Source organism: Xenopus laevis, chromosome 3L (genome assembly GCF_017654675.1).
Source record: "Xenopus laevis strain J_2021 chromosome 3L, Xenopus_laevis_v10.1, whole genome shotgun sequence".
NCBI classification, from domain to species: domain Eukaryota; kingdom Metazoa; phylum Chordata; class Amphibia; order Anura; family Pipidae; genus Xenopus; species Xenopus laevis.
This window is the reverse complement of record NC_054375.1, coordinates 82,127,034-82,150,111: the sequence shown is the minus strand read 5'-3', so window position 1 is coordinate 82,150,111 and position 23,078 is coordinate 82,127,034. Positions and strand designations below refer to the sequence as shown.

General features: G+C 39.8%; 1 protein-coding gene across 50 annotated transcripts in view; it reads right to left on the bottom strand.

The window, feature by feature from the left end:
* Positions 1-23,078, bottom strand: part of csmd1-a (CUB and Sushi multiple domains 1/integumentary mucin B.1) — a 263,577-nt gene that overhangs the window by 100,240 nt on the left and 140,259 nt on the right. For 44 of the 50 annotated variants that reach the window (XM_041586464.1, XM_041586465.1, XM_041586482.1 and 41 more), the window contains exons 62-67: positions 20,233-20,241; positions 18,329-18,337; positions 17,646-17,678; positions 17,285-17,293; positions 5,474-5,503; positions 348-380 (exon numbers count right to left, since the gene is read on the bottom strand). In XM_041586464.1, coding sequence (XP_041442398.1) covers positions 348-380; positions 5,474-5,503; positions 17,285-17,293; positions 17,646-17,678; positions 18,329-18,337; positions 20,233-20,241 — 123 coding nt within the window. The remainder of the gene's footprint in view (positions 1-347; positions 381-5,473; positions 5,504-17,284; positions 17,294-17,645; positions 17,679-18,328; positions 18,338-20,232; positions 20,242-23,078) is intronic. The other 6 variants (XM_041586505.1, XM_041586508.1, XM_041586488.1 and 3 more) reach the window with 4 other exon arrangements.

Sequence of the window (23,078 nt, the reverse complement as noted above, 5' to 3'; positions counted from 1 at the left end):
TAATTTCAAGATACAGAAAGAGAATTGACTCAATATTTCTTAGTGTTCTTCCGTATGTTCTCAATCATGCTTTCAAAACATGAATTCTTATGATTTATAAATTAGAAAATTAGCACTATATTTTCTTTCTGTATTGCAAAAAGCTTTATAAGAGTTTGAGAAATTTTAAAACTTTAGAATAAAAGAGACAAACATTTTTATACCTGTCTTCCTTTTGGCGACTAAGACATATAAAAACTGCATATTTTGATTGAAGCACTACTATCAATTACAAAGATTATGTTTACAGTCTACAAAAAATCTGTTAAATTGTATTGACTAAGCAGTGATGGGATATTTCCTATTACCTGTTGTTTCTGTAGGTGCTGGTGTTGTCTCTTCTGGAGAAGTAAATGCATCAACTAATAAGTATCCAGCTTTAAACAAGTCTTGTATATTAGTTAACATAGTGATTGAGAATATAATGGGAGTATAAAGGAAAATTCTTGGAATAAAACTGTTATCAGCCCCATGGTCTACAAGCAGGAATGTGAGGTGTATGAGCTTCTCTTCCTCTAGACTAAGGAGGCAGGCTATGGATTTTGCTTGCAAATTTATATCAATTACATCCCCCATCTCTGTTCCCCACAAATATCCATCTGTAGTTAATAAGGGGCCCAGTTGACTCCATCTCTACCATACCTTTTTGCTTTTGCTATATTGCAAGAAGCTTTGTAGTAGTTTGAGAATGTATTTTTTCCTCATTTTAAAAAGTTTTAAAACTTTATAAAAAAGAGACAAACTTATTTCAAAATAATTATCTATACACCTGTCTTCCTGTTGGCAACTAGAACATATAAAAACTACATATTTTGATTGCATGCTGTACTATCAAATGCAAAGACTATGAGGCATATATATCAAGGGTCGAAGTTCGAATTGAAAAAATGACGAAATGCCAACTATTGTCTCTTGAACATGCCAATACCGGATGTGACAATTTATATTTCTTTTATGTGTGTTTTAAGGGGGGTTAGACATTGCAGGCTCTGTGCAGGTTTATTACCTCCTGGTCCTTTGCTGCAAGCAGACTCCTGTCTCTCCCTGTGTCCCACTCTCCCTCCATTCCCCCAGAGGGTGTTTATGTATATCCACCAGGGAGCCATTTTTCCTTTGTTCTCTGAGGACGGTATGGGTGTTGGCACAACTTCAGGCAGTTGAAGGTGATTGGCTGATGTGCCAAACTGTCCTAATAGTAGCTCAGGGATTTGTCAATAATCCCTGGGAATGTGCCCCTGCTTTTGGGAAAACCCTTGCGCAGCCTCGACCAAGTTAGTCTATGCAGAGGAAGCAACCCAGTCAAAAAGTTGTGCAAGGACTCCCTGGATCTCCAAAACCAGGATTAAGGTAAACCTCTAGTTCCTCGGAGGCCTTTTACAGCTTCTTACAATAGGGATGTAAGTGGTAGTTTTTTGAACATTTTTCACATTTCATTTACTGTACTGTATGTGTATTATGTATATATTGCTATTTGTAAATATTGTGTGCTGTGAACTTTTTCTATTAAATTCCAATTAATAACTCAGCTAGCTTGGCTGATGAAAAGTACCTATGATTTTATCCTTTTTGGCACTTACACTGTTGGTTTGTAGTGGGGCCCTGGCTGTCTGGTACCTCTGAGACCTACAGGTTTATAGGAGCTCAGTAGGCCCAGACATAGGATTTGGGGTATAAGTGAGTGGACATATTAATCACCAGGTAGTCACATGCTACCCAAGCGCTGTTGCGCTTTCTAAAGTTTTGGGATAACTCAGGGAGATCCAGTGAAGCCCCATCCGTGGGGTCAGAAGACCTGGGTGCATTCAGGCTGGTTTTGAGTTGTGCTTCTGGCAGAGGTGTAGGCCTCTTTGGAATAGCCTGGGAGTATTGGTATTTTTTTATTTTTGCCCACTTATTATACCTGGTGGATGGAACTTTTTGTGACACCGGATATCTATAGTTTTAGGCTGATTTAGGACTTCTGTAAAGCAGGATATTACTGAATTTTTAAAGCAGAAGGCAGAAAACTGCATACTTTAGATTCCAAGGCCACACAATTCTGAAACATTAGGTTTACCCCAGACACCCATATATTTTTGAAAGGTAGACATTCTGCTGATTCCAAAATTGGTAAGTATGTCTCTCTACTCCTAACTACCAAACATCAAAGCTTGTCTGAACGTTGTGGTTTTTATAAAAATGTATCAAAATTCTGAAAAATCACTTCAAAGGTTTTATTTTGCTGCTCTTCATACCCCACACTATATTAGATACCAAGATAAAGCACACTGAATATGATTGCCAGGGGACCACTGAACAGTTTGATGATCACTGTGCATAGGTTTACCAAATGACCTGGCATTAAGAGACCCCAATATGAAGTTAGCACATCCAAATTGTCCAGAACTTTACTTCAGCTACTGAAAAATCAACACATTTACTGCATTTTTTGTGGGGTAAAAACACAGAAGAATTGGTTTACCCCCCAAGACCATATATATTTGGAAAATACACATTCTACCGGATCTAAAATGGGTACCAATGCCTTTCTGCAAAATTTGGGTTGATTTTCTTTACTAAAAATGATTTTTCTTTTGACCCAGAAGGTGAGTGATTGCTAGCCCAGTTCCCTTCACTTCCTCTGGGCTACAAACTCACTTTTAGATCCCCTACCCCTCCCCTGCACCTGGGTGCATTTTTCTGCTGTTTCAGCGCAAATTGTTTAATTTTGTACAGATTGAGTGGGTATTTTGATTTTGAACACAGTTTTGTGAGGAGAGAAAGCTAAAGGGAGAAGTATTTAATATAAATATAAAATATTTTCCAGCAGCAGCAGTGCAGCTCGCAGGCACCTGCTAATATTAACCCTCTCCCTACCAGAGCTTCTCAACTTAAAATTTACTTTTTTTGTTGATCAACAGTAATGTTTTCTTTTTGTTCATTGTTTTGTAAAATAATGGGAGGAAAAAAAGGGAAAGTTATAAAAGTTATAAAAAAATACCTCAGGGTACTAAAGCAAAAGTACCTAAAAAACCCAGCTGTTGCTCTGCAAGGAAACACCAGTCAGAGCCCATGTCAAAAAGCCCCACTGCGTATACTTCTGCTGTTGCAGCCAATGAGACTCCTGCTAAAACATTTGCGCAGGCAGTAGCTACTGGCAGCAACCGAAGCCAAGTCACTGCTGGGGTAAAGAAGCTTACAAGGAAGCATGGGGTCAGATGCCTAATGTCAAGTGTTCATGGCATAGAGGCGTATATAAAGGCTATAGCTAAAGTTTTGGGCTCCTCTGTAATAGTGGCAGCAAGTAAAATGTATGGCAAAACCATAATCTTTGCCCGTACACTAACTATAGTGCATACTCTGGTGCAGAGGTGTATCACAATGGGAGGGAGTTATGCCCCTGTGGTCTTATCTAATGTGCCCCCTTATTGCAAGACCACTTATTGTACCCCCACTTACAAGCCCTTGAGGAGTTAAAGTCAACTATGTCTAAAATGCCCATGGGATATAAGGAGAGCAGACTGAGGCATGTCCTTTCCTTTAAAAGGCAGGTGCAACTACTTTTACCTCTGGGTCAAGACACTATTGAGGGGTCTTTCAGGGTTCCGTTTGAAGGGGTTCTGTATAAAAAAAATTTCAGCACAGAGGAAGTAAGGTGCTTCCTTTGCAAGAGCCTGGGGCACACTTGCTAGAGTTGCCCCAAAGGACATAGTAAGGTCACAGTCCCTGTTCCTGCCCCCAGTGCCTCAAATAAAACATCTTATCCTGCTGGGACTATTTCAGCAGGGTCTTCAAAGGGGATACTGCCTTCACTAAAGAACCTCAAGGTGCCTGTTACAAAACCCACCTCTACAGCATCCAAACCTCCTCCTTCTTCACTGAATTTATCTAAAGGCTGCAGCATGTTTTTCAATTGCAGCAAAAGAGAAGGAGGGGAAAATGTGAATGCATCTCCCAGGGCCACAGTTGGTCCTACTACAAAAAATTGTACCCCTGTTATGAGTGCCCCTGAAGGTGTGGGGGTGCCCATGATTGTAACAACTGTTGGGGTGGGAGCAGGCCCTTCAGATACCAAGAAAAAGAAAAGGAAATTTAAATCCAACTGGCTAGTACTTGAGGAATGGGCATCAGTGGTTAATGATGGAGCACCCCCATCCAAGGGTAAAAAAAACATCTGCTGCTTATGTGGTGACATTGTCTGGCCCAACTGTTGGTTGCGGTCAAACGGTGTCAGATCATGCACTCGTCTGTAGACCAGGTAAGGAATAATGAGGTTAATGGTCTGTACAGCCTTGACCATGGCAGTGTGGGTCTCCCCACAGAGTCAGGGGTGCAGCATTTGCCTTCAAATCATTTGAAAGATCTTCCCCTGGATGGTAAAGGGACACCTAATGAGACTCCTGCAGAGTGGGCATTCAGTGTTCCTGGGGTGCTGAGATTTGGGAACTACAACCATCCTCAGTCTTTATTACCTCAATGTATTTCACTCCAGGAGGAGAGAATATTGGGCTAACCCCTATACAGGACCCTGCAGATGAGACTGCTAGGGAGGATGATGAGGGTGGAGTTGTAAATATGGAGGAGGGTAGCCAGACAAACTCTACAGTTCATGCTAAGATCTCTCCTCCCTTGTATTCCACTGACCCCACTGTTATTGCCATCCAGGAGGCACAGGAGGCATTGGAGAGGGCAGAGGCTAACTATTGAGCCTCCACAGCTCCCCCTGTTACTGAGGAGCTAATTATTTCTGTTGCTCCTGTGTCAAACACTTCTAAATGTGTTTCAGGTGAAGTTGAGAGATGACCTGAGCCTCTGCAGGATCTCCAGATGACAAGTGATTCTAATCCTTCTCCTGCAACATCTTGTGGAGAGATTCTCAAAGCTCTAGTGGAGAGGGGAAATTATCAATCCCTTAGCCAGTAAGAGGTCATGGATGAGGGGAACCTCAAAGAGGAGGTTGACAAAGGAGTGGCAAATCTTTCTACCCCAATCATCCCTGCTGAGGAACTTAAAAAGTTTCTTGAGAGCACCATTGGTGTTAAATAAGAGAAGAAGCTACACATGGCTCTGGAGAAGTGGCACGATTTGCTTTTAATTATCAATTCTGTGAGACAATACATTAAGGTCATAAAAGAGGCCAAGAACTATGGAACAGCAGAATATCTCCGTATAATGAAGTTTCACAAAAATGTTTGTCTCATCAGAACGAACGATTTTTCTACGACCAAAAAACCTTAGAAAGCCTATGGGGACCTTTCCCATAGGCTAACATTGAGGTTTGGTAGGTTTTAGGTGGTGAAGTAGGGGGTCAAAGTTTTTTTTAAAGAGACAGTACTTTGACTATCGAATGGTCGAATATTCGAACGATTTTTAGTAAATTTGCCCCCATGTGTACAGTCTATAAATAATCTGTTGAATTGTATTGACTAAACAGTGATGGGATATTTTCAATTACCTGTTTCTGTAGGTGCAGGTGTTGACTCTTCTGGAGAAGTAAATTCATAAACTCATAAGTTTCCAACTTTAAACAAGTCTTGTATTTTAGTTTAAATAGTGATTGAGAATGTTATGGAAGTATAAAGGAAAATTCTTGGAATAAAACTGTCATGAGCCCCATGGTCTACTAGCAGGAATGTAAGGCATATAAGCTTCTCTTCCTCTAGACTAAGGAGGCAGTGTTTTTGTTTGCAACTTTATATCAATTACTTCCACTATCTCTTCCACTATCTCTTTTCCCCAATAATATGTAAGATGCGCAGGGAGATCTCTTCATTCCCTTATCTCCCGGTATGTCTCCCTTTGGGTCCTTGTGTGCAGGCACGCACTTCCGGGTTGCACACATTAGGTCCTGGACACTAGCGCATGGGCGCTGGGCGTCATGATGTTATCCAAAGGCACAGAATTCAAACTTGGCACTGAATCCTCCTTAATGAGTCCGATCTCCATTTTGTAAGTGCCCAAGGTAGGCTTCAGTTTACCTGTAACTACTCAAGCATATATTCTGCTTCTGATGTCCTGGTTTTGACTTCTGCCTGATTATTGACTATGATTATTCCCGCCTGCCTTGAACTATTCGCCTGACTCTGATTATACCTTCTCTTCATCCCTGCTGGTATCTCACTTACGTTCCCGCTACGTACTTCCTTGTTGGCTTCCACAGCAGAAAGCCTGGGGTCCCACAGGGTTCACCTGTGCATCCTTGGGTGCGTTCACTGAACAGGGTTCCTGATAACATGGCCATTACTGTTAGCTTGGGCCAATGGAACTTTCCCAGGCTGCTGCTTCCCTGACTATGGAGGGATTTTTTGACCTTATGATGAAACATTTGGATAGCCAGGAGGCTCAACAGACGCATCTGGCTCTGTCGTTGCAGCACATAGTTTCCAATCGAGAGTCTCTACAAATCTCTGGCTCTGCGGCTCATTCTTCTCCATCTGCACCTTCCAAGGTTCTGAAGATTACTGCTCCGGTCTGCTTTGGGGGCGTTCCAGTTGGTTCACGAAGGTTTCTTACCCAGTGCAAGATCCAGTTAGATTTGGCACCTGATCAATTCACCATGGAGAAGTCAAAGGTTTTGTATATTATCACCCTTCTACAAGGCAAAACTCTTGCATGGGCTTCTCTATTGTTTAGAAATGATCCCTTAGTTCATGACTTTACAGCCTTCCTTTCCATGTTCCGCCAAGTTTCTAATGTTCCTGGTCAAAAGCATAATGCCTCTGACCGGCTCATGAAAATCAATCAAGGATCCAACACGACCTCCAAATATGCCATTAATTTCTGGACTCTGGCTGCAGAAGTGTCCTGAAATAATGATGCACTTATTGCAGCTTTCTGGAGGGGGCTTCATGAGGATCTAAAGGATGAGCTGGTCACTCGGGACCTGCCAACTTCTTTTGCTGATTTAGTGTTGTTCTTTGTCAAGATTGATTTCTGAATGAGAGAGTGTTCTCTTAAGTTGCATGCCCATAAACCTTTGGGTGCATCCTACGTCAGGTCTGACTTTCCTGCTCCTGTGGTCTCCATGCTGCTGGTTTACAATGAACCTATGCAAATAGGAGCTACACGCCTAATACCAGAGGAGAGAATCAGTAGGAGAAACTCTGGACTTGCATGTGTGCTTGCTGGTTATTTGCTGAGCTCCTGTCCTACCAGACCTCAGAATCAGGAAAACGCTCCAGCCTAGGTGTGAGGGGGGAATTTCCCTAGGCATGTTTCTCCCTTTCTACCTTGTCCGGTACATTTTCCTGCCAAACTTTTCTGGATTCCGGAGTGGCAGGAAATTTCATTGATAACTCATTTGCCAAGTCCTGTAGTTTGAGCTCCTTTCTTCTCAAGATTCCTCTTTCTGCCACGGGCTGTTGTTGGCAGACCTATTTCCCCCAGTGTTCTTTCTTCTGCCTCGACACCAGTCCTAATTTGAGTGGGCAGTCTTCATGAAGAGGCTCATCGATTGTCCTGATACTCCAATCATTTTGGGATTTCTGTGACTTGGGCTTTAATAATGCTTCTATTAATTGGGCTACTGGAGATCTTACAGGCCTGGAGTCTGTATTTCTGGTCTAATTGCATCTTTTCATCTGTTATTCCTGTGGCCCCTTCATCTCTACTTTTGGCATCCAATCCTCTTCTTCCTGATGCCTACAAGGAGTTTGTAGATGTTTTTTAAAAGAAAAATGCTAAAATGTGTTACCACTGCATCGTTCCTACGATTGCCCCATTGACTTTGTCCCTGGTTCCATCCCTCCTAGAGGAAGAACATATCCATTTTTTGTCCCAGAGACCCAACCCATGAAGGAATATGTCCTGGAGAATCTGTCCAAGGGCTTCATTAGGAAGTCTACATCTCCTGCTGGGGATGGTTTCTTTTTCGTCCAAAGAAGGATGGCACTCTTAGACCATGCATTGATTACAGGGCTTTGAACAAGATTACAATTAAAAACCATAATCCCTTATTTTTGATACCAGAGTTATTTGACACAGTGATGGGAGCCAAAGTCTTCACCAAGCTCAATTTATGAGGTGCATATAACCTCATTCATATTTGTTAGGGGGATGAGTGGAAGACCGTGGCACCCATTATGGCCCTCAAAGAAGCCCTTTAAAACTTCCTGGACTCCTCAAGCACAGGAGGCATTTACTTCACTCAAGAAACTTTTTAGCACAGCTCCTATTCTTTGTCATCCAGATCCTGCTAGGCTGTTTATTCTAGAGGTTGATGCATCCGAGGTATAGGAGTTGGTGCTGTATTGTCTCAACGAACAGAAGGGACCCTCCATCCATGTGCTTTCTTTTCCCACAAACTTTTACCAGCGGAGTGAAACTATGATGTAGGCAACCGTGAACTTTTGGCTGTTAAACTCGCACTGAAGGAGTGGTGGCATTTGCCTGAGTGGGCTAAAGAGCCTATCACTATTTTAACAGACCATAAGAACCTTGAATACATTTCTTCTGCTAGAAGACTTAATCCTCATCAGGCCCATTGGGCTTTGTTCTTCTCCAGATTAATTTTTTTATCTCCTATCTCCTATCCAATCCCGTCCACTCCTATTATTTCCCCTAATCTTGTGCTGGCTCCCACTTCTCTTTCATGATCCAATTTTTCTAATGTGGAGCATCCTCTTGAGTTTCCTCCTGGCAAGATTTTTGTTTCCCAACAAAGAGTCTCCCAAGTTCTTGAATGGGACCATTCTTCTAAAGTTTCTGGGCATCCTGGTATCAAGAAGATTTACAATTTCATTTCTAGATATTGCTGGTGGCCATCTATGCTTAAAGATGTGATATGTTTTGTCTCTGCCTGCACTGTGTGTGCGCAACAAAAGACTCATGCCATGTGGCCTTCTCCAGCCTCTACCTGTGCCCGCTCAACCTTGGCTCGATATTGCCATGGGTTTTATCATGGATTTGCCAAAGTCTTCTTACATGACTATTATTCTTGTAGTCATTGACAGATTCTCTAAAATGGCTTATTTTATTCCTCTAAAGAAACTTCCCTTGGATGCTGGCTTGGCTCAAGTGTTCATTAAGGAAGTTTTCAATCTGCACGGTGTTCCACAGTCCATCATCTCAGATCGAGGGGTACAGTTTGTCTCCAGATTTTGGCATGCTTTCTCTAAACATTTAGGAACAAAATTGAATTTTTCATTGGTTTATCACCCACAAAGCAATCGCCAAACTGAGAGGACTAATCAGATATTGGAACAGCCTTTGGCTACAATCCATCTGCTCTTCCACCTGAGGTTTTTAGGATGGAGAATCCTACGGCAGATGCTGTCGTCCATGATTTCAAGACTATTTGGGCCACAGCCCATCGATCTTTACATAAAGCTTTGTCTTCTCAGAAAATTGCAGCCGACAAACATCATTGAGCTAATCCTCCCTACCAGATCATAGATTTTGTTTGGCTTTTCTGCAAAACACATCAAGCTTTGGTTACCTTCTCCCAAGTTTGGTCCTCGGTATGCTGGTCTTTTTAAGGTCAAAGTGGTTTTGAACCCTATCTATGTCCAGTTAGATCTTCCCCCTTCCATGACCATTTCAAAAAGCCTTTTGTTAGGAATAAGTTTTACATGGACCAACAGCCTCCTTCTCCCATTATCTTTGATGATCATCAAGAGTTTGAGGTTCAGGAGATTTTGGATTCAAGGAGGTTGAGAGGTAATGTTCAGTATTTGGTGCACTAGAGGGGTTTTGGACCTGAAGAGAGATCTTGGGTAAGAGCAGCAGATGCCCATGCTCCTCCATTGATCAAGATCTTTCACAAAAAGTTTCCAGATAAGTTCTGGGAGCCCCCGGAGGATATTCCTGAAGGGGGTACTGTAAGACGTGCCAGGAGATCTCGTCATTCCCTTATCTCCCAGCGCGTCTCCCCTCGGGTCCTTGTGTGCAGGCTCACACTTCCAGGTTGTGCGCATTAGGTCCTTGATGCTGGCATATTGATGCTGGGCATCATGATGTCATCAAAAGGTGTGGAATTCAAACTTGGCACCAAATCTTCCTTAAAGGGATACTGTCATGGGAAAAAAATTTTTTTCAAAATGAATCGGTTAATAGTGCTGCTCCAGCAGAATTCTGCACTGAAATCCATTTCTCAAAAGAGCAAACAGTTTTTTTTATTTTCAATTTTGAAATCTGACACTGGGCTAGACATATTGTCAATTTCCCAGCTGCCCCAAATGATGTGTCTTGTGCTCTGATAAACTTCAATCACTCTTTACTGCTGTACTGCAAGTTGGAGTGATATCACCCCCTCCCTTCCCACCCCAGCAGCCAAACAAAAGAACAATGGGAAGGTAACCAGATAACAGCTCCCTAAAACAAGCACACAATAAACTATATTCTCAAACTGTAAGGACGTGCTGTGAGTGTGCTCTGTGGAAGTGTGTATCCCCCAGGCCCTTGCGGGTCTGGGGAGGATAGTTTTCATTTTTTGGAGCGATTCCCCCCTCCCCCTTTCTTTAATTTGACCCTGTGCTTATTTTTTGGACTTTTTTTTCACTTAAAAAAACCTTGGGAAGTCTGCTATCTTCCTTCAAGGTGAGAAAAAAAAACAGACACCCCCTGGGAACATGCGGCGTTCCAGGCTGGGAAGTAGAAGGAGGTCTGCAGAGAGTAATGTAGCAGTACCTGGAGACCGGATGAAAAAGGCAGCAAAAGGGAAGGCTCTTAAAGTTGCTTTGGAAGAAAGTGGTCTCTCAGCTGGAGAGACTGAAACTGGTGCTGGCAGCCATCGAGAGAAGGATCCGAATGCAGAAGCTGCTGTGGGAAGCCGTAGCAATTCTGCAGAGGAGACAAATGCGGAAATGACCGAAGTCTCGGGGAAAGCACCGCAGAATGGAGGAAGCAGCCAGCACAATCCCACACAGAGTGGCAGAGAGCGCCCTGCAAGAGCCAAGGTCTTGTCTGATCTCAGAAACATCAATTACAGATACCAGACAGGGGGTGAGTGAATCTTCAAAGAATGTGACTGCAGCTGCAGGAGCTGCAGCTTGTGAGAGGGGGGAAGGGAGCTCAGAGACTTATGTTAATGAGAGGCAGACTATGGACACTGATCTGAGGTCTGTTTCATTAAAAGTATAAGGGGGAAATATAAGTGGAACTTTTGTTACTAATTTGGATAATTCTGAACATTCAGGGAAGGACAATGAAAGTACTGGGGGAAGTAATGTAATAGAATATGACAAGATCATAAGTGCTTTAAATGAACTTAAATGTTTAGAAACAAAGCAGAATGTACTGACAAAAGGGATTGATGTACTAATTAAGGATTTACGACTGCTTAAAGGAGCCAAAAGGACTAAAGCAATAAGGGAACTGACTTATTTAAATAAGGAAATGGAGGATGTGGAAGTTCAGATTAAAACTGTGCTGGACATTATTGAACCATGGAAGGAACCTTATGCAAATAAAAAACATTTTGAAGAAATGGAACAAGGGGGTGGGGATGTGGCCGCAGAAAGACTTTTTAAAATATCAGAATTATTGAAAGAAAATGCTAACGAAAATGTTTCTCCCCCTAAACAAAAAAAATCTTCTGATGATAACGATTTACCATTAATTGTTTTTGATGATCCAATTGAACAGGTTGTTACTGATCCTATGCCAGAAATGAATGTTGATATGCAACCTAATAATATGCCTAATGTTCAGTCTGAAAATGTTGAAAGAAATGCAGATGGTGGAGAAAATAATGCAAATGTTTCTGTGAAACCCAAGGAAGTAGGCAATGTGTGGGGTCAGAAAAAACTGTTTGGGAATGTGCAGACTGGTGGGGAGGAGGATGATTATGGTAAACGTAAAAATGCTGTTAAAATTAAGTGGACAGGAGAGAGGGAAGATTTTCCTAGCAGAAGTTTTGTAGGTAAGATTTTGGTGAAGCAGTTACTTGGTTTCTCAGAAGAGAATGTTTATGCTATGATAAGTGTTACAGACATGGAGTTTGATTTGAGCTTTAAGTTGTCGCAGGGACTAGAGGAGTTTTGGCGGAAATACAATTTGACAAAGAATGCTAAGAAATGGGTACAATTTAGAGTTATCCCTATTTCCAAGCCGGAGTATAAAAATGTTACTATTCTGATGAAAAATGAGACTGTGCACCAGGAGGATGTTTTGATCTGGTTAAAGAGACAATGTACTGTTGTATCCCCTCTAGTCAAGATCTATGATGAGGAAGGTTTCTGGGTAGGTGGCTACAAAGTACAGGTAAAATTAAATTCTGAAGGTTATACACAAAGGCATTTACCTACATCCTTTTCCATTGGGAAAGACAGGGGAGTTTGCTTCTATGTGGGACAACCTAAACTCTGTTTTAAATGTGGGGCTAGAACACATTTGGCTAGTAAATGCAGTGTTAAAAAATGTGCCTTTTGTGGAGAAACAGGACATCTTAGTAAAGAATGTGAGCAACAAATCAAATGCAATCTTTGTTTAAAAACCAGCCATGCTTACAGAAACTGCCCAGAAGCCTGGAGGAATGTAAAAAAAAATCATGTCCTAACATAGAACAATTAAAAGAAAATATGGTAGAAACTGTCCCGGAAAAACAAATACAAGTGTGTAAACAAGCAGAAACTGCAGCACAGAGTAACGTTATCCCAACCCCTAGTGAACAACAGAAAGGGGGAGAATGGAAAGAGGTGAGAAGGGAAAATAAAAAAAGGGTAGAGGTGAGGAGGGAAACCAGAGCAAGGAGAATTGAGAAAAAAAATGTAATCGGCAAAATGACAATCGAGAGCCAAAACAGGTACGAGGTTCTGGGAAAAAATCATGGGGGGAAGAGGTTGAAGAGTTGGAAAAAATGGAGGAGGAGGAGGAGAGAGAAAAAAGAAAAAATCAAGTACAGGACACGAGCAGGAAAAAAAAGTAAAAAAGATATTATTAGATATTTCATTTGAAAATAAATTGATTAGACTTATCAATGTGTATGGGCCACATACAATTTATGAAAGAAGATCATTATTGAAAGAAATCAAGCCATTCCTTTTCACATCCATCCCAATAATATTCGCAGGAGACTTTAATCAAGTCTTAGGAGAAAAGGATAGAACTGGCAAAATTAATAAATATGAAAGTTTATTTTTTAGAAACTTGATCTCTGATGCAGGTATGGAAGATGTGGCTACTTGCAATGGGAGGGAAGGCCTCCATACATACAGATGCGGTCAGAGAAGCAGTAGGATAGACTTTATATTTGTTAAAAAAGGTGGAGTTCATTCTAACTTTAGAGAGATAGGAGTTGAATTCTCTGACCATGTGGGTTTGTACTTTCATTATGGTGCAGAGGGGGGTTTGGAGTTTGGAAAGGGTCTTTGGAGACTTGGCAAAGAGATACTAGAGGAGGAGGAGACGAAAGTTGCTTTTAAGGAATTTTTGGAATTGCAAAAAACCAGAATAGATTTTTTTTGATTCTGTTGTGGATTGGTGGGACTCGGCTAAGGATTCTTTCCGTACCTTTTTCACTTCTACCTCTTTTAAAAAAGGGAGGGCCAGAGAAAAAGAGAGTCAATCTTTGAGAAGGAAACTTGAAATCTGTATTTCGAAAGGGGAGGGGGGAGAAAAAGTAAACCAGCTTAAGTATTTGTTGAGACAGCATCAGTATGACCGGTTTAAGTCCCTGGTTCTGGAGAGGGACTATGGGAAATCTTGTTCCCCAGACCCTTTTCAGAATTGTAAGGAGACTGTTAAGAGGAAACTGGTCAAAGGTCTTTATGACTCCCAGGGTAAGTTAGAAAATTCTAGGGAGGGTATCCTGGAGGTTGTGGAGACTTACTATGCTGAACTCTACAGAGAACAAGCTTTGGATGGAAAAAAGATTCAAGCTTTCCTAGAGGCGACCCCAGTCACTGACACTGCTAATTTGGACCTATCCCCTTTGGTATCAGAGATCACAGAGGAAGAAGTAAGACAGGCAATTGATAAACAACAGAAAAAGAAGGCCCCTGGACCAGATGGGTTCACAGCGGAATTTTATGTCACTTTTAAGGAAGATCTGGTTCCAGTGTTGGCCCAAGTCTTTAATGCATGCCTGTCAGAAAAACATCAGTCTCCATCTATGCAGTCTTCTTCTCTGATTCTGATATCAAAGGGGAAGGATTCGAGGCACATTGGGAATTGGAGGCCGATTGCCCTTCTTAATTGTGATAGGAAGATTCTGGCAAAAATACTTTCACAGAGGTTGGGTGCGGTGGCAGGTGCTCTCTTATCTGCATCTCAATTCTGCTCAATAGAAGGTAGAAGTATTTTCGGGCTATTCTTTCAATAAGGGAAGCACTGGAGAGATGTAAAGCTTGGAAGTGGGGTACATACTTTCTGTCTTTAGACCAAGCTAAAGCCTTCAATAAAGTCAATCATGAATATCTATAGGCGGTTTTGCACAGATACGGTATTCCGGAACAATTCATAAACTGGATTAAAGTACTGTATAAAGAGGCAAAAAGCTTTCCATTGATTAATGGTTGGAAAGGCGAGGACTTTTCGGTGAAGGCTGGTGTGAGACAGGGGTGCCCTTTGAGCCCGCTCCTGTATGTTTTCTCTTTGGATCCTTTCTTGGTGAGACTGCAGAAGTGTGGGCTTGGGGGTGTTCCGTTTCCATTGGGCCAATCCTTTAAGTCCCTCGCCTACGCGGATGATATAACTCTAGTAATATCAAAACCTGAGGAGGAGGGAAAGGTTTTGGAGTGTATCAGAAGCTACTCTGAGGCCTCAGGGTCTCAGATCAATCATGAAAAATCAGAAGCTTTTTGGAGTTTAGACGGGGAACCAAGTTTTAGACTTGAGAAATTCCCAGTAGCCTCAGATCTAGTTAAAATCTTAGGGATCAAATTTAGGAAGGGAGATCTTGATAAGGTAAATTGGGAAGAAAAACTGAATACTGGTCTGGCAAAAGTTCAGCGTTGGAAGGCTTGGAAGCTGACCTATAGAGAAAGGATTGACATTATTAAAGGAGAAGGAAAGCTATGGAGACATTTTATTGCCAATAGATTAGCTGCAATAGTGTATTTATTCTGCAGAATACTTTACCATACCTGAGTAAAAAGCTCTAGATGTTCTCTATTTGTTTAGGATAGCAGCTGCCATATTAGCTTGGTGTGACACCACTTCCTGCCTGAGTCTCTCGAGTAACTCCCTGCTTACTCATTACTCTGGGCTCAGATTACAGCAGCGAAGAGGGAGAGGAGCAAACTGAGCATGCTCACACCCGGGGCAAGGAGGTTTAAGCTGAAAACAGGAAGTCTGATACAGAAGCCCATGAGTACACAATAGAAGAAAAGAAATGCTGTGTTTGTTTTGACAGAGGACTCAGAGCAGCATTACTTTGAGGATTTACTGGTGTATTTAGGTGGACCTTACTGATAAGGCTTACTTAGTTTTAACCTTTCCTTCTCCTTTAAGACTTTCTTGATTCCGCTCTTCCTTTTCGTCTCTTATGTCTTCTTGTTGCCAGAATCTTTCTATGCCCGGATCCAGAGCCTCTTCTTCCAAATGCTTTGGGGAAGTAGGCTCAACCCAGTAAAAAGGGATTACTTTCCTGCAGAAGAAAAAGGGAAGGTTGGACATGCCGTGTCCTGTGGTTTTCTTCTGCACAATCTTCCTAAAGTTTAACTTTGGAGGGGTGGTGCAGGGGAAAGAGTCTCTGTGGGAAGTCAGTGTAAGAGATTGGACATCACCTTTCATCAAAGATTGGCTACTCGGTGGTAGAGTGAAAGAGATAAGGATAAGAGGAGGCCTTGTTCCCACTTATCTGCGACAAGCAGTTAAAACTGTAAAAAAATAGAACATCAGTTCTGATGAGTTAAGATCATTGCATAGAAAATTGCTCTATTGGAAAGTTATAGACTTACATTTTGCATCTCCAATAGGAGTAAAAGATTGCCCGGAAGAGACTTTGGCAGAAAGCATTAAGTTCCTTACACATAAAAGAATGCCAAGGAAATTTTGGGACACTGCATGGCTGTCGTTACAGGGCAAAATGTATGTGAGAGGCAATTTAAAATACCTCAATGTAGTAGACAGAGAGTGTCCATGGGGATGTAAAGTGGATGAATCTCAAGAGCATTTTCTCATAGATTGTCCAGTTTCTAGCTCATTAAGAGAAAAAGTGGCAAGACGTATGAATCTAAATCTAATAAAAGATTTGGATTTTACAGAATTTTCTTATGAAGTGGTCAAAGGTAATAGAACTGGTGGAAGAAACAAAAACACTTTGTACATCATTCTTGCAGTAATACGATATCACCTGTGGCACATGAGGTGCAGAATGACTACAAGTCAGATTGAAATGTCAGTAGAAGCGGTAACAGAGGCAATCAGTAGAGATGTCACTTTTATTAAGTCAAAAGAATTTGAAATTTCAGAGACACATACAAAAATGTGGGAAGGACTTTGTTTTTCTTGCTGAAATGTAATATGAAAAATGTAATATGTGACTGATTGTAACTTTTTTCTAGTTTGATTTGTTGTAAATCTGAATATTTTTAAATAAAATTCCCTAACAACACTCAATAGTAAAAACCCATGTCTCACTGAGACACATTCAATTACATTGAGAAGGAAAAACAGCAGCCTGCCAGAAAGCATTTCTCACCTAAAGTGCAGGCACAAGTCACATGACTAGGGGCAGCTGGGAAATTGACAAAATGTCTAGCCTCATGTCAGATTTCAAAATTAAATATAAAAAAATCTGTTTGCTCTTTTGAGAAATGGATTTCAGTGCAGAATTCTGCTGGAGCAGCACTATTAACTTTTTTGAAATTTTTTTTTTCCCCATGACAGTATCCCTTTAAAGAACTTGATCTCCATTTTGTAAGTGCCCAAGCTAGGCTTCAGTTTACCTGCAACTGCTCAAGCATATATTCTACTTCTGATATCCTGGTTTTGACTTCTGCCTGATTATTGACTACGATTATTGTCGCCTGCCTTGAACTAGTCGCCTGACTCTGATTATACCTTCTCTTCATCCCTGCTAGTACCTCGCTTACGTTCCTGCTTTGCACTTCCTTGTTGGCTTCCATAGCAGAAAGCCTGGGGGCCCAAAAGGGCGTCAGTGAACACCATCACCTGTGTATCCTTGGGTATGTTTGCTGAACAGGGTTCCTGATAATGTGGTCATTATATAATATCCAGCTGTAGTTAACATACAATAAATGGGCCAGATGACTTCATCTCTACCATACCATTTTGGTTTTATATTCAAAGTAAAGGATTGGTTATAGATACATATTAAAAATCAGTCTATTGCAAGAAAAAAAGGAATAAAGGACAATCCTACCTGATGATACTGTAGATGTAAGTGTAGTTTAGGAAAAGAAACAAAATAAGATTGGTAAACATCAATTCTTACTATTTGCAAATTGGAAAATTTTCAGAACATTTTCTTTCTATATTGCAAAAAGTGTTGTAGTAGTTTGAGAATATGTTTTTTCATCATTTCGAAAAGTTTTGAAACTTTAAAAAAAAAAGAAACATCTTTCAAAATAATTATCTATACACCTGTCTTCCTTTTATTGACTACAAAATATAAAAACTGCATATATTGCATGCTCTACTATCAAATGCAAAGACTATCTGTACAGTCTACAAAGAATCTGTTGATTGTATTGACTAAGCAGTGATGGAATATTTTCTATTACCTGTTGTTTCTGTAGGTGCAGGTGTTGACTCTTCTGGAGAAGTAAATTCATAAACTAATAAGTTTCCAGCTTTAAACAAGTTTTGTATTTTAGTTTAAATAGTGATTGAGAATGTTATGGGAGTATAAACGAAAATTCTTGGAATAAAACTGTCATGAGCCCCATGGTCTACAAGAAGGAATGTAAGTTGTATGAGCTTCTCTTTCTGTAGACAATGGAGGCAGTTTGGTTTTTGCTTGCAAATTTATATCAATTACTTCCCCCATCTCTGTTCCCCAATAATATCCTGCTGTAGTTAATATACAATAAAGGGGCGAGTTGACTTTATCTCTACCATACCCTTGTGTTTGACTCATATATTTTTTTCATAACCAATGTAATTGATTGGCTATATACAGATGCAGCCACTCTGGTTTGTGTGTTTGACACAGAATAACTAAATACAGATATCCCATTTATCCCATCTAATTAAAGCATACACCATTGTGAACAATGGTGCTTTGGTATGCTAATGAAAAGATTAAATGCATTAAAGTTAAAATGTCTTTAGATAATACAGTTTCTTCAATTAATCCCGAGTCATGACACATTTAACAAAAAAATCCAAGTGGCTTCATCTGTATGCATATTAAAAATCATGTGTACTATTGCAAAAAAATAGAAGGACTAACGGATAATCCTACCTGATGATACTGTAGATGTAAGTGTAATTTAGGAAAAGAAACAAAAAGAGGTTTTTAAGATTAAAATTCTGAAAATGTATCTTTTAATTTCAAGATACAGAAAAAGGATTGTGTCAATTGTGTCAATATTTCTGTGTTCTTCTGTATGTTGTCAATCATGCTTTCAAAACATGAATTCTTATGATTTACAAATTAGAAAATGATCAGTACATTTTTTTTCTATATTGCAAAAAGCTTTGTAGCAGTTTGAGAATGTATTTTTTCCTCATTTTGAAAAGTTTCAAAACTTTATAAAAAAAGAGACAAACATTTTTCAAAATAATTATCTATACACCTGTCTTCCTTTTGGCGACTAGAAGATATAAAAACCGCATATTTTGATTGCATTCTCTACTATCAAATGCAAAGACTATGCGGCAGATTTACTAAGCTCGAGTGAATAGTTCTTATCCAAAAATATTCTAATTTCAAAGTAATTTTTTGGTACTTCGACCATCGAATTGGTCAAATTCGATCGAATCAAATGATTTGAACGATTTCAAGTAAAGATCATTCGACCATTCGATAATCGAAGTACGGTCTCTTTAAAAAAACAAAAAACAAAGAGTGATAGAATTGAGGGGGAGTTAAAGATATGTCTCTACAGAACATAGGCCCAAAGTGCTACTCCCATAGGGATGAGTAAGACGTGGTACCAGACTATGTGTCTAGTGTTCTGTGGGGTCTCAGGGGAGGGCTCCCGCTCCCTGGCCTCAGGCCTATCTTTCAATGCCAATCACCAGGGGAAACATATTCAACTTACATCTTAATACAGTAAACATAATTTAAACAATTTACCAGCATGAACCTTAGATTGAAAGTGTAACTAAAATCCTAAGGTTTTAATATAGCATATTTTCCACTCTAGCTTTAGACATCTTCGAAAATGTATAACTAAGGAGGGGGAGCATGACAGGGGTAAAATAAAAATAAAATAAAAAAAAGGGGGAGGGGAATGCGGGTAGCATGGGCTTATGAAACCTATTCATTGAAGATGCCACTTCGATGATGATGTTATATGTAACAGCATAGAAATTTAAGACTAGTATCGCTTGGGGTGGCTTCGGAGATGACTTCTCTCCTCTGATCTCATTCCCTTGAATATCTCGGGAACCTCAACATCTTGGTGCAAAAGTGTTGATCTTATTGGGGTACAGGCATCATTATGGCCTCTATTATTTGCAATATGCTGATTAGTTATCATCTTGAGGGATCTCGCAGTTAATGTAAGGGATCATGCATAAAATGAGGCATGCTTGATAGAATACAAAAAAGAGGGGAGGAGGAGAAAAGGAAAAAAAAATTTAAAAAAAGGGGGGGGGAGGAGAAGGAGTTATGGGGATATATATGTGTAGCAATTTTTTTCAGTATCAGTCCAGGGTAATGAGGCAGTTAAACGTGCAATTCCAACAATAGTTATACAAACAAACATCACTTAAATATATATATCATGGGGTAGTAGACGCAGTATCTTCTGTAAATATATCTGGTTTAGTCTGGGATCTAGTGATTAGGACAAATTACTCTAGGGTGGCCCTTAAATGCCGACTATTTTTATTGGTTGCCTTTGTCATCAGCTCAATTGTCCAGTCCCCAAGACATTGGGTTTCCATTGTAATCCATTTTAAATTAAGATATGTCCAATAAGAAACATTTATTGGTAAAGTATAATAAATATAGATATCACCATTGCGACGAGTTGTTCATATGTTAAATAGCAGACTAAGCTAATCTGTAATTATGCCAAATGGGTTTCCAATTCACCCTCAGCCTATGTTTGTAATCAGTGTAATGGATTGTTTATACATGCTTGTTAAAAATCATGTGGTATATTGTAAGAAAAAAGGAGTAAAGGACAATCCTACCTGATGGTACTGTAAATGTAGGTGTTGTTTAGGAAAAGAAACAAAATAAGATTTTTATGTTTATAATTCTTGTCAATCAAAGTTGCAAAACATAAATTTTTACTATTTGCAAAAGAGAAAATTATCAGTAAATATTCTTTCTATATTGCAAAAAGCTTTGAAAGTGTGTTTTTTCCTCATTTTGAAAAGCGTTGAAACGTTATAAAAAGAGACAAAACATCCTTCAAAATAACTATCTATACAAGTCTTCCTTTTGGTGACGAGAACATATAAAAACTGCATATTTTGATTGCATGCTCTGTTATCAAATGCAAAGATTATTCAAACAATCTGTTGAATTGTATTGACTAAGCAGTGATAGTGATATCACAGAAAGCTATTTTACAATGGTTATCAATGGTTATCAGGAGCCATGGTATCTACTACCATAAATGGTAGTAGATACCAGCAATGGTATCTACTAAGCAATGGTATCTACTACCATAAAGTTTTTCTTCCTAACATGTTCATACTTGATTGTTAATATATGCAGTTTTTGTTCTGTATGTTACTAGTTATATTTACTGATAAAAAAAAGAAACAGCACATAACATTGCTGAGCGGAAAAGTTAAATGATATGATGATTTTGTTTTATATTAATATAATTATAACATTAATGCCTTTTTACTTCAGAATAATAGCCCGTATATATAAAAGTTTTATGATTACATAGTTAAATAGTTAAATTGGGTTGAAAAAAGACAAAGTCCATCAAGTTCAACCCCTCCAAATGAAAACCCAGCATCCATACACACACCCCTCCATACTTTCACATAAATTATATATACCCATACCTATACTTACTATAGAGCTTAGTATCACAATAGCCTCTGATATTATGTCTGTCCAGAAAATCACCCAAGCCATTCTTAAAGGCATTAACTGAATCAGCCATCACAACATCACCCGGCAGTGCATTCCACAATTCACTGCCCTGACTGTGAAGAACCCCCTACCTTGCTTCAAATGAAAGTTCTTTTCTTCTAATCTGAAGGGGTGGCCTCTGGTAAAGTGATCCACTTTATGGGTAAAAAGGTCCCCTGCTATTTGTCTATAATGTCCTCTAATGTCCTTGTAAAGTGTAATCATATCCCCTCGCAAGTGCCTTTTTTCCAGAGAAAATAACCCCAACCTTGACCCTCCTAATTTAAGTCTTCCATCCCTCTAACCAATTTAGTTGCACATCTTTACACTCTATCCAGCTCATTTATATTCCTCTTAAGGACTGGAATCCAAAACTGCACTGCATACTCCAAAGTGCCACAGAACATAGATTCTACCTTTTGCTGCAGAGGAGCTTGCTCCAATCCTGCTTGTTCCCCCGCCCCTAGGCAATGATCAGAGCAAGGGATTGAGTGACCCCTTGGGTGAAATCACCCAGGGGACCCAAGGCAGCAGCAGGCACATGAATGCTACATCTTCTGCTGCTGTCTGCACTTTGTGGACCTACAGCACTGCCCACTCACCCAGATCCTTGGCTGTGTCTTCTGCCACCTCTTCTTTGGATCCCCTCCAGCCTCCCCAGATGGATTTTCATGTTTGTTTCCAGGTTAGTGTTACACTTACACACACAAGCACATACTTATTACACTAATACACGCTTACTGTACATTTACACTCATACATTTTTGGGGATCGGGGGGTCACACAGCACTCACACACACACTTGCACATGCACACACATGAACACACATGCACATAACACAGAATTTTGCCAATTGTACACATGCATACTCACATACACTATATTGTGACTTTTTTCTTGTTCCATCTGTTTTTTTTGCCATGAAAAAATGTTTTATTACCATTGTGAATAGATTATTCACTAACCATACTGCGTAATACCTTTTGTATTTTATTTCAGTGGTTATATTACAATGTTGGTGATTTTGGTGCATTTTTAGTAATTTTATGCATTTTCAGCTCTGCATAGGTTTTTTTCGCTTGTTTCTGTCCAAAATCCCTAAGTTAAAATATTCAAACTATGGTTCTGACTGCTGATTATATTAGGCAGGGCAAAAAGCATTGGTTTTTGTGGTTTTATTGGATTTTAGTGATTTTATTGCATTTAGCACTGTTCTTTGTTACTTAGTTTTGCCCATGTAAATTTTGTCTAATATACTGTATATCCATTTGGAGGTCTCTGTGCACCACATAGTTTGCTAGATCTATGCATATTTGGCATCTAAGTGTTCAGTAGACCCCTGTCATTCATATTTAGAATGTCGCATATTCAGCATGTTGCACATCATGCTGATATGTTACAAAAGATGGGGCATATAGTGGAGTAAATTATAAGCTTTGTGATGATTTTCAGAAATGTTATAAAAACTGCTACATTTAGCATAGCATTATAGTTTGCTAGTTTGCAGTAGAAAATATGTGTTTACCCATTTTGGGTTCTCTGTACTGTTTGGGGGTCTTATGGCACATAATACACAAAATGGGTGATCATATTGCAGCAGCCAGAGTGTCAGCTGTGAACTTTTCCATGCACTATTTTAATTTGGGTGCCTCTGTACTCCACATACAGTAGTTTGGAAAATCTATGTTTAATGGGCATCAAAGTGTTCACTAGACCCCTGGGGTTCATATTAAGGATGTTTTATGCTGATAGATTTCAAAATGTTGGGCATGTAATAGGGTAACATTTTCAGAAATTATAAAATCCACAATGTTAAAGGAGAAACAAACCTGTAACATAAAAAACTCCTAATCACCTACCCTACATAGACCCCCCCTCCATCCTCCCCCCCAGCCTAGGTGGTACCTGGGGCAACTGCCCCTAATTTTTTACTTACTTACT